At 47.5% G+C, this 15,108-nt stretch overlaps 1 protein-coding gene across 2 annotated transcripts in view; it reads left to right on the plus strand.

The window, feature by feature from the left end:
• IFT140 (intraflagellar transport 140) overlaps positions 1-15,108 on the plus strand; it is an 80,850-nt gene that overhangs the window by 61,896 nt on the left and 3,846 nt on the right. For both annotated transcript variants that reach the window (XM_086622100.1, XM_086622101.1), the window contains 7 exons: positions 9,313-9,490; positions 12,096-12,286; positions 13,088-13,183; positions 13,548-13,680; positions 13,773-13,916; positions 14,309-14,437; positions 14,645-14,827. In XM_086622100.1, coding sequence (XP_086478226.1) covers positions 9,313-9,490; positions 12,096-12,286; positions 13,088-13,183; positions 13,548-13,680; positions 13,773-13,916; positions 14,309-14,437; positions 14,645-14,827 — 1,054 coding nt within the window. The remainder of the gene's footprint in view (positions 1-9,312; positions 9,491-12,095; positions 12,287-13,087; positions 13,184-13,547; positions 13,681-13,772; positions 13,917-14,308; positions 14,438-14,644; positions 14,828-15,108) is intronic.

Genomic DNA, 15,108 nt, shown 5'->3' on the forward strand with positions numbered 1-15,108 from the left:
ATTTTTGAAAGCTCAATATGAGCCGGCAATGTGCTCTTGCGGCCCAGAAGGCCAACCACGTCCTGGGCTGCATCAAGAGGAGCGTGGCCAGCAGGTCGAGGGAGGTGATTCTTCCCCTCTACTCTGCCCTCGTGAGACCTCACTTGGAGTATTGTGTCCAGTTCTGGAGTCCCCAACATAAGAAGGACATGGACCAGTTGGAGAGGGTCCAGAGGAGGGCCACGAAGATGATAAGAGGGCTGGAGCACCTTTCCTATGAGGACAGGCTGAAAGAGTTGGGGCTGTTCAGCCTGGAGAAGAGGAGGCTCCGGGGTGACCTTATAGCGGTCTTCCAGTACCTCAAGGGGGCCTACAAGAAAGATGGGGAGAGGCTGTTCAGGAGGCCTGTTGTGATAGGACAAGGGGTAACGGTTTTAAAATAGAGGGAGGTAGGTTCAGGTTGGATATTAGGAAAAAATTTTTTACCATGAGAGTTGTAGAATACTGGAACAGGTTGCCCAGAGAGGTGGTGGATGCTCCATCCCTGGAGACATTCAAGGCCAGGTTGGATGAGGCCCTGAGCAACCTGATCTAGTTGGAGATATCCCTGTTCCTTGCGGGGGGGTTGGACTAGATGACCTTTGAAGGTCCCTTCCAGCCCTAACGATTCTATGATTCTATGATTCTATGAAAGGCAGCGTTTTGTTTTCTAAGACTTACTGCTGAGAGGAGTGGGAAAGATTCCACTGAAGTTCATATGCCCCTATAATTAGGTTCCAGTTATTGGAATTAAATGTACAAACCTGGCTGTAAATTCACCCCTCCTCTGTGCCCTGGGTTTGTTTTTAATCCTTAAATGGATTAAACTTTAGGTACTTTGAGCATCTTCATACTCTGACAGCAGTACAGCATCTTTGGTTTCTTTTTTTCCTGTGGTTGGTCATGTTTGTGTACATCTCCGGTTTTAGAAGTTTTGATATAAATAACACACTGGTGTCTGTCATTCTTCAAAGAAATTTCCTAACAACCATTACTATATTTTCATATTTTATAGCCCATGGGTTATTTGTTACTATCTTAAGCCTGTGATTCAGCAGCAAGGTGGATGATGTTCACGTACAGATAAGATCAGGAGAAATTTACCTTTAGGGTAATCTAACCTGCTTCTGCCCCCTCCTGTCTCTGATTTTTGTGATTCGTTGAAGTCTGAGCATGTATTTTCAGAAGGGCAGAAACTTTGTTTGGAGGTTACATGTGAAAAAAATACAGCAATTGTATTTTACAAAGGCTGAACAAATCAGTCTAATCATTTAAAACTTAGTCACATCTCTTCCTCTTTCCACACTAATTATTTGATGTGAGTATATTTAACTTCTTTTTTGAGTTCCATCAGCATTAAAAATAAATCGTATTCTGCCTAAGTCATACTTGTCTTTGAGCATCAAAGGGCCCAGGTAGGTTAAACATGGTGGCAGTAGTTTGTGGTTTGAGATATGATAATTGAGAAATTCTTCATGTCACGTTTGCAAATCCATGCAAGTCCATGAGTTTGCATTTAAGGCAGCTTTCCCAGAGCAAAGAAAAATAACCCTCCTTCTCTCTGCCAGCCTTCCTCTTGTTGTGGCCGCAGACGCGGCGTGGCTGTGTGGTGAGCCGCAGCTGATGCGGACGCGGAGGAGTCGAGTGGATCGGTTCGCTGCCACGTAAAACCCCGGAGGTGGCACTGGGACTGGTGACAACGTTGACTTTACATCAGATGCTGCATCCCTCTGGCAGCTCCCAAAAGGCTGTGTTGTTTCAAGTCCACGTTGTCTCTCTGTTGATGGGGACTCCCACGTCACAAACGATTTGGGACTTTGAGTTTTTGTGATGATGGAAGTTCTTCTGGGCACCACGATGGTGGCTCGCAGAGCAGAAAGGAGAGCAGCACTGCAGTCCCAGCCTGCCCCGACGACACGGCGGCACGGATGGGACCTGGGGAGCAGTGCGAGGCGCTGGCACTGCTGTTGCCTGCCGTAGTTCAGCAAGCGTGTGCTGACTTTTTGTCCCCATGGCAAAATTTCTAGTGGATGTTCTTGTCTGGAATTAGCTGTTTGCTAATTGATTGTTCCGTGCTAGAGAGTGGTTCTGCTCAGTGGTAGAGTAAATTGCACCAGACAATTTGCATATCAACTTATAAAGCATTTTGAGTCTGTCTGGATGAGAAATCAGTTATGTAAATGAATTTTACTTTCAGATTCTCAATAATATAGATGATTTCAGATAACTAGTTGCTTCCATACTGAATTTATCCACCTGCTACCTTATAAACTCTGTTTACAGTTGGTTTATGCAGGGCACTTTTTTTTTCTATTATTTTTTGATAGGCAAATGTCTTTTTATCATTCTCTTCAACCAATACCAATAACTAAAGATGTAAAATTGGGGAATTCCCCAAATAAGTAGACTGCACCAAGTCAAAATTAAATTAGTTTTGCAAAGATCTGGTAGATTTTCCTAGCCTGCTGTACCAAAATGGCTCAGTTATTCATTTTTGTTACAGTTTTAATCAAGTGGTTCTTGTTGGCACATTCGCAGTCAGTGATCTTGTTGTGCTTCCAGTACAAAACACTCCAGGAATCCTTCTAGTCCTTTAAAAAAATAAAAGAAAATCACCTTAATGAACACTTCTGTACTGATGAACGTGCAGCAGTGTACTCAGTTGCACTGAGCAATAGCTCGGTGTTAATTGTATCACGGTGAGTTTGGAATGGAAAAAACTACGTCTTTAATATGATACTGCAGATACTATTCTGTAAAGCTCTTGTTGCTTTATCAAATTCTGTTTCTGCCAGGGAAGAGTTTTTAGGAATAACCTAGACAGCTTTCAGTGCTTTGATCATACCTGAAAAGTGCCTGACAGTGCTCAGAGAAGAGCTCAATTAATATGATTAATGCTATCAAGAATCTCATGGAATTGTTGCAACTTTTCATATATGATTTAGTTCCTTGTCTTTTAGTCCCACTGAACAAGGATAACCAGAATCCGATAGATGCATTTTAAAAGCATCTAACATAATTTAGCTACGTCAGATAAAACTTCATTTTTTCAAGTCCTGTGTTTTTTCCAGGTTAGAAGAGAACAGGCAGTAAGTCACCAATTTTAACATTTTAGCTCTCTATTTATTTTGTGGTAGTTTGAAGATAAAATCAGTGCTTGCATTTAAAGTTTTACATAGTACTTCTAAATGATGAGCTTTCCATCCCTGCTAACCTGAAGGTGTCCCATCACCTGAAGGTGTCCCATCACCTGAAGGTTGGTCCCATCACCTGAAGGTTGGTCCCATCTGACCATGTCCAAGCCCTCTGTAGCCGTTACGGTCCACAGCACGATGCTTTTGTCCTGTGACCAGTCTGTCACATCACGTGTATGTACAGTTGATCGTAAATGAATTATCTGGTCAGAATCACCCACTGCAGAACATTTAAGCCAGATGATGTTATTCTAACACATTTTTTCAGGAGTTGGAAGATGCAGCTTTAAGTTACTGAAATCCAGGTAAGGGATTAACATTTGAAAAACAGTAATAGTTGTTGTAAATAGTTGTTAATTTTCCTTAGGAAGCAGCACCTGCTTTGTCCCATCCTTTTCCTTTGCATCGAGAGCAGCACGTAGGCAGCGAGCGGAGGCCGGGGAAGGGTGGTGCCCAGGGCGCTGCGGCGCGCGGCCAGGCTGGCCCCGACGCCGCTCACACTGGGGTCAGCCTGGTCGCAAACACTTGGCACCAGAACGGCGCATCCACCGCCGTCCCAGTTGGCTGAGCTGCTGAGAATCTGCTTTGAAATTCCTGTGGGGTTGGTTTTGGGATAGGGAAGTGAAACTGCCTTGTCCCCACCACTGGGTCACCAGAAACTCTCCCACTTGCTGGGTTTATTTCCATTTTTGACAGCCCAGGCTGTGCCTGAGGCACAGGGAGACACCCACCCACTCCGGGTAGATGTATGCATGAGGGATGTAAAAGTACTTCATAATATATTATACATAATATAGTGTTAGAGATGGTTTATATTATGATTTCTCTTTGCATTATATAGCATTCTTTTAAAGCAGAATGCCTGGGTCCTGTTCAACAAAATGGGGCCCAGACTGGGAAGAGAGCTGCTTTTTTCCTCCTGATCTAGATATTTAGAGACAAGAGATGGAACATATGTTCGTTTTCCAAATATACCCCATAAAATAGAGGGAGAGAGATTTTGTAGTGAGAAGCTTCAGCCATGTAAGTCTCTAGCCCTTCTAAATAATACTTCATTTGCTGGATTTTTTCTGTAAACTTTCATCAAAATGGACAATGAATAATGTATAGGAGCAGAAGGGCTTGTAAAATCAGACCGTTAGATGCTATAAACGTAGTTTCATAGAAAAACTGATGCGAAAGTTCAGATATAGAGGAAGAAAAATGTTTTCTTCAAGTCTGTGGCACAACCTGTGTCCAGCCTTAAGAGGCGTCGGAGCTCGCCTTCGGAACGCGCAGCGCCATGGACGGGCTGGAGCACGCGGGGCTCGGGGGCAGCAGCAGACCGCGCTGGTGTGTTGGTGGGGAGCACGTTCCCGTGGCTCCGCTCGCGCTGCCGCTGCCGCTGCCCTTCCTTAAGTTTCCAGCTTCGGCTGATGAAGTACAGATGTGAGCGGCTTTCCAGGGGGGAAAGGAGGAGGAGGAGGGGAAGAACAGGAAATTCCCAGAGCATGAGCTGGGGGCGGGGGAGTCATTGCGTGGGGTTTGATATGTGGCAGCGGGCCGGCCTGGGGAGAAGAGCCGCTGCCTCGGAGGGCTGCGAGGACGGAGTTGTCTTTTCCCTACACGAACAGCGGCTCGGAGATCCACCATGGGCTGGCCCGGGCTCTGTGGGCCTGGTCTGCACCTCCCGCTGCTGCTCCCCAGCCAGACCTGCATCACGTTGCCCACATTCCCCAGGGGCAGCGCGGGTGGCCACCAGACTTGCTGCGGTGCCAGAGGGATCTGCCTGCCAGGGAGGCTGTGCCAGCCCAGGGCTGAGGCTGGTCTTCTTCAGGCACGGAGAGACATGGAAGCGCATTGCTGATGCTGCCTGGATCGTTCTTGTCTCCAAAGCCATCCCTCACCTGCGGGGCTGCTGGGCGCCTCAGGCTGAACAGTTTGCAGGGGAAAGCTCTGAAAAACAATTTGGCACTATAAAAAGTTCACAGAATCATAGAATCACAGAAATCACAGAACAGTTTGGGTTGGAAGGGACCTCAAAGATCATCCAGTTCCAACCCCCCTGCCACGGGCAGGGAAACCCTCCACTACACCAGGTTGCCCAAAGCGTCATCCAACCTGGCCTTGAACACTTCCAGGGATGGGGCAGCCACAGCTTCTCTGGGAAACCTGTGCCAGTGCCTCACCACCCTCAGAGGGAACAATTTCTTCCTTAGATCCCATCGAAATCTCCCCTCTTTCAGTTTAAAGCCATTGCCCCGTGTCCAAAGCCCCTCTCCAGCTTTCTTATGGCCCATTCAGGTACTGGAAGGTCTCCCTGGAGCCTTCTCTTCTCCAGGCTGAACAGCCCCAACTCTCTCAGCCTGTCTCCAGAGCAGAGGTGCTCCAGCCCTCGGATCATCTCCATGGCCTCCTCTGGCCCCGCTCCAGCAGCTCCATGTCCTTCTTGTGCTGGGGACCCCAGAGCTGAACACAGCACTGCAGGGGGGTCTCAGGAGAGCAGAGCAGAGGGGCAGAATCCCCCCCTCACCCTGCTGCCCACGCTGCTTTGGAAGCAGCCCAGGACACGGTGTCTGTTCTCTCTGATCAGCCCTGCTGTGGAGGGGCTGGAAGTGTCTTTTCAGGGTGAAGGTAAAACTGAGGTTCTGGCTGAACATCCTCATGTCTTTCTGCAGGAATTGTGGGTGGATCAGTCCCAGCTTGGGAGAGTGGGATCTGATCCTGGCCCAGGCTCGGGAGCGCAGATCTGCTGCCTTATTCCCCTGTGGTTTCAGTGAGACACGGTCCGTGCTGTTGCCCAGCTGAGGCTTGGCCGTGGTGCTCGGTGGTGGTCAACAGTTCTGTGGCTTGTGCTTCCGTTAGGCAGCGAGACCTTCTGCGTGTTGCGTGGTAGTTTATTTTTGTAAAGTGCTTCGGATCTTTTGCCTTTTAAATATGATACAACAAACAAATATTAAAATAATAAATGCAAACTACGTATAGTAGTAGTAAAATAATAGTAAAAATAAACATATAGAATGTTTATTTTTATGAAGATGGTCTTTGCAAGCGAAGAGGATGTTGCTGTGTCAGAAATACTTACGTACCTTAGCAGCAGTGTTTGGAGCATGGTGCTAAAATGAATCGTCTCTCAAAGCAGAACCAGTTTTCCAACATTTTGCTGCAGGAAGAAAATTGAAATAATGCACCTTATCAGAGCAGTGTCCTTCTTGCGAGGGACATGTCTACTGGGAAGAACCAGCCTGTGCTGCAGCTCCACATGGGCCAGGGGAGAAGGTCTGGCTGTGGGTTCTCCCCCAACGAAGCCATCCGTAGCTCCTGTGGGACAACGGGAACGCCTCTGGGCAGGGCAGTGCCACGTTCCTTAGATGAAACATTCCTTCAGGCGCTTCTGGAGGGCAGAGGCAGGAGAGGGAATGGTCTGAGGGAGGCAATGTTTTCCCCTTTCATAGGTGCTTGTGCTGGTGAGCTGCTCTTAGCCTCTCCCGAGCTCTGGGCTCTGCGCTGGATGAGCCTGTGCCAGCACTGCTGTCCTGCGAACGCTTCCAAAATCCAGCGTCTTTGGTCTGGCTTGGCCACAGTGCTGAATGCTGGTGCGTGCTCACCAGCTGCCTGGCTGGCACTGGCGGGGAGGCAGCGCTTGCCAAAGTAAAGCTGAACACAGAGCACAGCACCTGGAGATGTTTCTTCCTCTGTATTTGTTGCGCCCGAGCGGTACCCGCTGCTGGAGCCTCTAGTTTTGCAAATGGTTTGGAGTGGAGGAGGTGGGATGGCAGAGCTCCAGCTCCTCAGGGCAGGGGTACAGTGGGTGGCCCACGGCTGGAATGAGTGCCACGGTGGCCCATGGGCAGGTTGTGCCTGGGGCAGGAGCTCCCACAGAGGAATCCCTGGGGCAGCAGCTCCCACCCAGTTTTGAAGCTGGCAGGAGCCACTGCCCTTCAGGAAAGCATGGTGCAGCTGAGAGATGATGAGTAGCATCTTCTAAGTCCTACTGTGTGTCTCTGCACACTGTTATCTTTTAACTTTGTGCTTTCAAATGCGCTATGGGGGCTATTTCCTGTCAAAAGTTTCCACTCCCTGCAGTGTAAATGAGATTTCTCATCCGCTCGTCTGTTCAAGCCCATGAACGCTCATCTTGCACTGAGGGAACTGCGAGCTGTCAAAGCTCTGGAAAATAAAGAGTTTGATTTCCTTTTAGAAACTTGCCATTAGTCAGTTTGACAAAGCTCAGCACAAGCGTGGGTTCCTTCACCCGGAGCGAAACGGCTATCGGCAACTTACGGCATGCCACAGACTTTGGAAAATGTATTTCTTTTCCTTGCGCGTAGTGAAGCACAGCCGTGCCCACACACACACGTTTGGTGTCATTTACTAAAGACAGAACTCACTGTCCTTGTTGATCAAAGCCAGGTGACCATATCTAACAAGACCTAAATATTCTTTAAAGGTGTTTTTCCTGCATTTTTCCACTTCAGATACAGGCAGTGACTGGAACAAGAGAGAAACCAATTCCAACTTTTCAAAAATTGGGAAGGTCGCATCTTGTGCTGCTTAGTCAGCATTTCTACATTGCGTGGTGGTGCATAGACTTACACGAAGGACCTAGTGCTGAAGTTCATGTAGGGCCTTCCCAGCTCAGAACTGACTGCTTCAGTGCTCCTTTGGGCTCCTCCGGCCGGAGGACTTGGACATGTTGGAGCAGAGCATGAGCGGAGTCTGCGTTTGCACCACGTTCAGCACGGACATGCAGGTGTAAGAAATTCCTGCAGGTGTAAGTAAACACCTTTCCTGTAAGAAAGGTGTAAGTAAAATATTCAGACATTCATATTTGCTTTTCTAAACAAGCAAAACTTCTGAACAGGCTGAAATTTGCCCCTGAGTTATCGCTTCTGATCGTATTTTATTTCCTCTATGATGTTTGGCCTTAATGAAGTTTAAGTCACATATTTGTGTTACTACCTGAAAAATTTATACCAGCTGCAAATAAAAGATGCTCTAATTGTAAAGTAAATTAGGAAAAGCATTTTTTTCTCTGCCTTTCTTCATTGTGTGTGTTTCACAGCACGTCGTGTCTCATCTGCTTCGCTGATTCCCGGTTAGTCATTTTCCCCTGTTTGTGCAGGACTTTCCCACAGCAACTGGGAAGAGAAAAACATTTCAATCATAGGAAAACTGGAAGGGGATTTGCTTGCGGATGCAGGACCTGAAGTGCCGTTCAACTATTTTCTTTTTTTTCTTTTTTTTTTTTCTGCTTTTATCATTTAGGTACTTATTTTGTGCTGTGGTGGTGTCTGAGAACTGTGTGGACCATACCTCCACTGAGGGTCACACGCTGAGAAAAATTCATATTTTGAATGGTTATGGTTGCTATTAGTCAAACATACTGCATTTTATTCCTAAGAGTCTCAGATGTAAATAGAATCTACGAAAATCTGTGCTTGTCACCCCAAGTAGTGGTCAACTGTGTCTGTCTGGGCAGAGGATTGTGCAGTGTGAAGTGGAAGCTCTCAGCCCTGAGGAGTTCCCACACTAAAGCTTTTCTTTGTGCCATTTTTTTAAGCAAGTATTAAATTAGGACAGGATAGTTTTGTCAGTTGTTTCCAACACATCGTTCCCTGTTATTGAGTGCAACTATTTGGCTCCCAATGGCTGTTCCATGTTTGAAGGACGCAGGACAGCAGCAGGACATTTCTAGTGTGAGGTTCATGTACGTAAGACTTTTCTCATAGTTTTTCTTTCGAATTCTGAACACTGACGTGGGGCTATTGTGAATGCCTGTATGTGGCAGCTACAGCAAGAACCACAGTGGTGGGTGCATGATGGATGTTCATATATGTGCAACATAACTGCTTTTGTTCAGACATTGGGGTAAAACAAAACCTGCGATATTTTCTTAGGGCTGTGGGCATTCAGCTCCAGAACTAACCTTTGTGTCTGAGTCCTTTTTCTGTTCCTCTTCAGTCTTCAAGCAGCAACTGGAGTCTCTTTGTTACATCCAGCAAGTGTCCAATGTACTAATGGTTTTCTCTTCCACTCTCACCTCCTTCTTTGCATCTTACCTGCGCAGCACCCAAGCCTTACAGGTGACAGCTCTCCGTTTCTTTCCCATTTCTCACAGTGAGGCTGTCTGGGAGAACATGGCTCGCATGTGCGTGAAGACCCAGAGGCTCGACGTTGCCAGAATTTGCCTGGGAAACATGGGGCATGCAAGAGGAGCCAAGGCGCTGAGGGAGGCTGAACAAGAACCAGAGCAGGAGGCCAGAGTGGCTGTGCTGGCCATTCAGCTGGGCATGCTGGTAAACCCCGCCGACCATGTGCATCCAGAAACATCCACCCCTCTTAACCGGGGCCAAAAATGAGAAACTGATCATTTTGGTTTTGAATTTCGAGATGCAAAGACCTTGCTGGGGAGTAAAACCTATGGCCAGGTTTCCAAGGAGCGATGAAGAATAGTTCTGACAATTATTTTCCTGAAGTGGAGGTTTTATCCTAGGGAGCTAGTCATCTCCTTCAGCATTGCACAACCCCCTGCTGCACGGTTCCTGCGTGACACTGATCAGGAGTTTTCCCCAAACTCCAGAGGCTCAGCAGTCCCCTGAGCCCTTTTGTGTTCCTCAAAAGGTAGATGAGAATGAGGGTGGCAGAATCTGATGCCAGGAAATAAGAGCACCAGGAGCCATAGCCACGTACGGGTATAGCAAATCCGTTTGTCTGTTTTCTTAACTGCTGTACAGAATTTTCTATATGAGAAACTGCTGAGCGAAGGAAACATCTTTTAAGGATGGTTTATGTGTGAAACAGTAAACAGAAAAACTGTTTTCTTGGGGCACGGTTCTTCCAAGCTTGATCATTCTAGGTTTGACTGGAACCAAAAAAGAACGTACAGCATTCTGGCTAAAATGCTTCAACAAATCTATTTTAAGGTGCGATACAGGAAACGCCAGTTGCATTTTGACACGTTTGTTTGCGGAGTGAAAGGCTAAAGCTGTGTTCTACCGGAGAGCGAGGGCTGGCTCCAGGCACTGAAGCAGTTCAGGCAAAACTGGTGTTCCCTGTGGGCTTGGAGAGCTCTAGCGAGTCACATTCGCTGCTTGTCCTGTCCCAGGGATGCTCCACTACAGTTGCCCAGATTTCCATCCCAGTTTCTCCTGCTGTGGGAGCAGTACCTTGCCTGGACCCGGCACAGCCGGAGGCCGCGGTCAGGCTGTCCTCCTGTCTGCTGCGAGGGGTGCCTGTCCCTTGGACCTGTGTCTGGAGCCTGACTTGGCAGCAAATACATACCAAAATGGACCTTGTCTTTCCCATGTCCCTTTGTTGTAGTCGGATTACCAACAGAACTGATCTCTCAAGTGGGTCTGAGACCAGCAGTATCACGTGGATTGAAAACTGACCAGAGCGCTGTTCAGTCAGATGAATGATAAGAGCATGTGTTCACTCAGTTTGCCTTTAATTAATGTCTTCATCAATAATCTGTAAGAAAAACAGAGATTTTCAGTTCATGAACCGTAAAAAAATCCAGGCATGCGATCTGTAAGAGGGAAAAACTGGGAAAGGAGAATTGATTAAACACCCCACAGTTCATAGTGAATTGGATAAAAAATGGCAAGATGCTACGACAGCAAAAATCTGTTTGGGGCAGCGTCTGAGGAGGCACCACCCTGGGGCTTTGATTTGAGAACTTCTGTCTATGCATTTGTTGCAGCTACAGCTGGAACATTGACTTCCGCCCTCAAGTATCTCATTACCAGAAAAAAACGTTGATGAACTGGAAGAAGTTCAGAGAAAATCAGTGCAAATTGTTAAGCTCTTGGAAAGGTTTCACAGACAAGGAAATCTTTAAGATAGCGGAATAATTAGAATTTGGCTTAAAAAGGTCTTTAGCAATCTACAACTATTTTAGGAGTATAAATGCTAGAGAGAGAGTAACTATTTTGAGTTAAAGTGAAGAAGAAAAGGAAAATTAAAACTAGATGTTTGGAAAAGCTTCCTGGCAGAGAAAACTATGAGGCCGAGAAGCGTCAATATTCATCCTTTTAGATATTTAGCTCTGGCTGGAGTGGTGGAGGGACACTGTAGCAAAACGAATGCGGTTCGGTTGCTTTTTTCAGCTCATACAGAATCACAGTGCAAGCATCTTCCCCCCCTGCTTTCTATGCTTTTTTGAATTTGAAACAATAAGAGACAGAAACTATTTTTCTGTCTTGGACAGATAATCTCAATTTACTAAATATAGCGTTCAGCTGGACAGCAGTTGGGTGGAGCAGGAAAATGCTCCTTCCACAGGAGTACCTCTCAAAGCGTAAAAATAATAGTTCCAAATTTGCTCACCCTTGCGTCAGCATCGGCGAAATCCTCCTGGTCTAATTCTGCCTTACGTGACTCGCGTTTATTCCCAGGAATGGATCTCAGTTATCCATGACCAGCGTTGCTACCTCTGAGACCTACTCGGAGGTTGCAGGGGGTCCCCTGGCACATCACGCCTGCTTGCCACAAGCCCTAGCGCCCAGGACCTTCTCCTGGACCTCACCTCTGGGCGGGTGGTGTGGCCATTAACTGTAGCCCCACATGAGCATATCTCCCCTTTCCCAAACAGTTTACGTTCCTGATGACAGCGTTTAATTGTTGATGGCTTGCTCGTGCCACCCCCCAGTTGATTCTGTACAGTAAATGCCAGGATCTGAGCGCTTTCCTTATTTTCACATAAACATCCTGTTTCCCAGTAATGTGCTATTCCAGGCTACGTATATTTAGTTGGTTGAACCCCCTGCCTGAATTATTGTTACTTTAATTGCCTTACAGTGACCTGCACTAATACACCACCCAGAAGCGCAGGGTCTGTTGTGAGGGGCACCCATGAAACGCCGGTGGGAGCTAACGGGGTGTTGCGTGCTCTCCTTCCAGGAGGACGCCGAGCAGCTGTACGTGGCTTGCAAACGCTACGACCTCCTGAACAAGTTCTATCAAGCCTCAAACCAGTGGCAGAAAGCCATCGAAACAGCTGAAGTTCACGATCGGGTTCACCTACGCACCACCTACTACAACTACGCGAAGCACCTGGAGGCGACCGGAGAGCACAGTCTGGCACTCACCCAGTAAGCACCAGCCTGCGGCACGCCGGGAATTGGAGCCTGTTCTCCCGTGAAGACTGGAGGCAGGCTCAGGAGGATGGTGTCTGGAGATGACTACTAACAATTAAAGTATTTTCCTGTTTCTGGAGCTTTCTATCTCATGGAGCGAAAGCATTGTTACAATAAATGCCCAGCACCCTCAGGTTGAGTGTCTTGTTGGGGCCAACGGTTGAACCCCACTAATATTCCATCCTGTACTTGGCTCTGGAAGACCATTGCCCTCTTTTCCTTCCTTTTCCATGACAAAAGTAGAGCTCTGGTGTGATCAGACAGACCCATTAGATGATGAAGGCGGGCAGGCAGGTGAGGAGAGATTCCAGCGGTAGATGGTGGCATTGGCGCAGCGATCTCGGGGTGGTGGCAAAGAGGCTGACGTTGCAGCAGATGGCAGGAGGCCCGGGCAAGACAGAGCCCTGGCCTTCTGCAGCCTTTTCAGCCAGTTGCACAGGGATGTGCTTAATGTTTGGGGCACTTTCTGGGGTATTTCTGTGCACCATCACTGGCACTTTTAACGTACTTACAGTTCTGTGATCACATTGCCTCCCTGACACCAGATGCCCTGCAGGACCATTGAACTTTTTATTTTTGACGGTGCTGCCAGACTGCACCTGCTTTTGCAGTGAACTTAGTAATACAAACGAAGCAGCGTTACCAGTGGTGTCACTCTCTCGCTGTCAAACAACATCAAATGGATTATTTTTTTAAAACAGGAAGTGAGCTAGTAAGAAGGTAGTAATTTCACATCTAATATGTTCTTCTCTACAGCTATGAGAAGTCAGACACGCACAGGTTCGAGGTACCCCGAATGCTCTCTGAAGACTTACAAGCCCTGGAGAACTACATCAACAAGACGAAAGACAAGTCAGTGCTATGCTTGTCCCTTCTCCCCCATAGGACTTTCGGGTCTGAAATACAAGTTGTGAAGAGAGCAGGGAAGGAGTATGATGAATCTTCTCAGCTCCAGGTTCAGCCCTTGCCTTATCCATTATGATCCTCCTACAGCTTATCATCAGGATTGTGCTACATCTTGCTTAAAACCTGCCCCATGAGATGCTCAGCCTGACCTCCCTTACCGTGCAGACCTCTGAACGTTACCCTTGAGTTGGGGTAAAGCCTTGTCTATGTCCTAAAAAACGTATCTAGTCTTGAGAGCAACATCTCCAGGAGTGAAAAATGCAGTCTCTGGCAATCCTTGTTACTGCAATTAATGCTGTTGCTTTTCTAGGAGCCTGTGGAAATGGTGGGCACAGTATCTGGAGAGCCAATCAGATATGGAATCTGCACTAAAATACTATGCACTGGCTCAGGATTATTTTTCCCTGGTCCGTGTCCACTGCTTTCAGGGCAACATCCAGAAGGTAAGGCAGCCTGTGTCATCTGCTTCCAGAGAGAATGCTCGTTCCTGGCACGAGTATGGGCACGAAGTAAAGCTGTACCATTTCCTTTTCAGGCTGCTGAAATCGCAAATGAAACGGGGAACTGGGCAGCGTCCTACCACTTGGCGCGCCAGTACGAGAGCCAGGATGAAATCAAGCAGGCTGTGCACTTCTACACCAGGGCCCAGGCGTTCAACAATGCCATCCGCTTGTGCAAGGTACGCGGAGAGCTACTGATGTCCAAAAGCAACGCAGGGGCCTCTCCTTAGGCGGCACACAGAATGGAAGCGGTACCAGTCGTTGGTGCCCATTCTCTCCTGAGACACTGCTTGCTCACGTACAGCCCACAATGAAGATGCTGCTGGTTGCTGCCTGCGTCTTCTACAAAAGATGCCTCAATAAAGGCTGGGTTGTACGGGACAGTGTCTCCTTGTATAGTTCAACAGAAAACTGCCCGAAACAATCGCCGTTGCAGCTCAGTTGCTTGGGTTGGTTCTTACACAGAAGAGGGTTGATGGGCTACTATGTGCGAGTAAAAAGCTTGCAAGAAGAGAGACTTAGGAGATCTGTTTGCTGCATTACCTAGAGCCACATCTTTGCTTTTGAACAGGAGAACAATTTAGATGATCAGCTGATGAACCTGGCTCTTCTGAGCTCTCCAGAAGACATGATAGAGGCAGCCTGCTATTATGAGGAAAAGGGGGAGCAAATGGACAGAGCTGTCATGTTATACCATAAGGTAAATGCCTTCTTAGTCAAAAATACCAAATGTTAAACTGAAGTGGTTACTCCAGCAGAGGAACATCAAACCAACGGTAGCTTTTACTGTATGTACTGTTTACTAGTAATTTCTTCATGGTAGGTGAGGCTTTATTAATCTACCCTAGAGCATCCTGCAAACAGATTCTGCAGTGCTTGTTCTAAAGGCTCGGTCCTCCTTTTGCAGGCAGGACATTTCTCCAAAGCACTGGAGCTAGCCTTTGCCACGCAGCAGTTTGGGGCCCTGCAGCTAATCGCCGAAGACCTGGATGAGAAATCAGACCCAGCTCTGCTAGCCCGCTGCTCTGACTTTTTCATTGAGCACGCTCAGTACGAGAAGGCGATGGAGTTGCTGCTAGCAGCCAAAAAGGTAAGCTCTGGCTGCTCCGGCCCCTCCGTGCACGGGTAAGGAGGAGCACAGCAGGCCTGCAGGAGCATGCACCAGCATGATCTTTGTTGGCAAACAGACACGGGGAGATATCTGTAAGGTTTGAAGGTTCCTCGTGTGCCAGTGACTCATGGGGCAGGCTCAAGTCTAGAAATGGATTCCTGACATTTGTCTCGTTTCTGGCTCGTCACCTGCAGATTTTGCACTCTTGGGAAAAGAAAAACCTCCTTTCTAAACAACTAACATATTTGGAGACAGGGAAA

The sequence above is a fragment of the Tauraco erythrolophus genome, chromosome 17 (genome assembly GCF_009769465.1).
Source record: "Tauraco erythrolophus isolate bTauEry1 chromosome 17, bTauEry1.pri, whole genome shotgun sequence".
Classification (NCBI taxonomy): Eukaryota; Metazoa; Chordata; class Aves; order Musophagiformes; family Musophagidae; genus Tauraco; species Tauraco erythrolophus.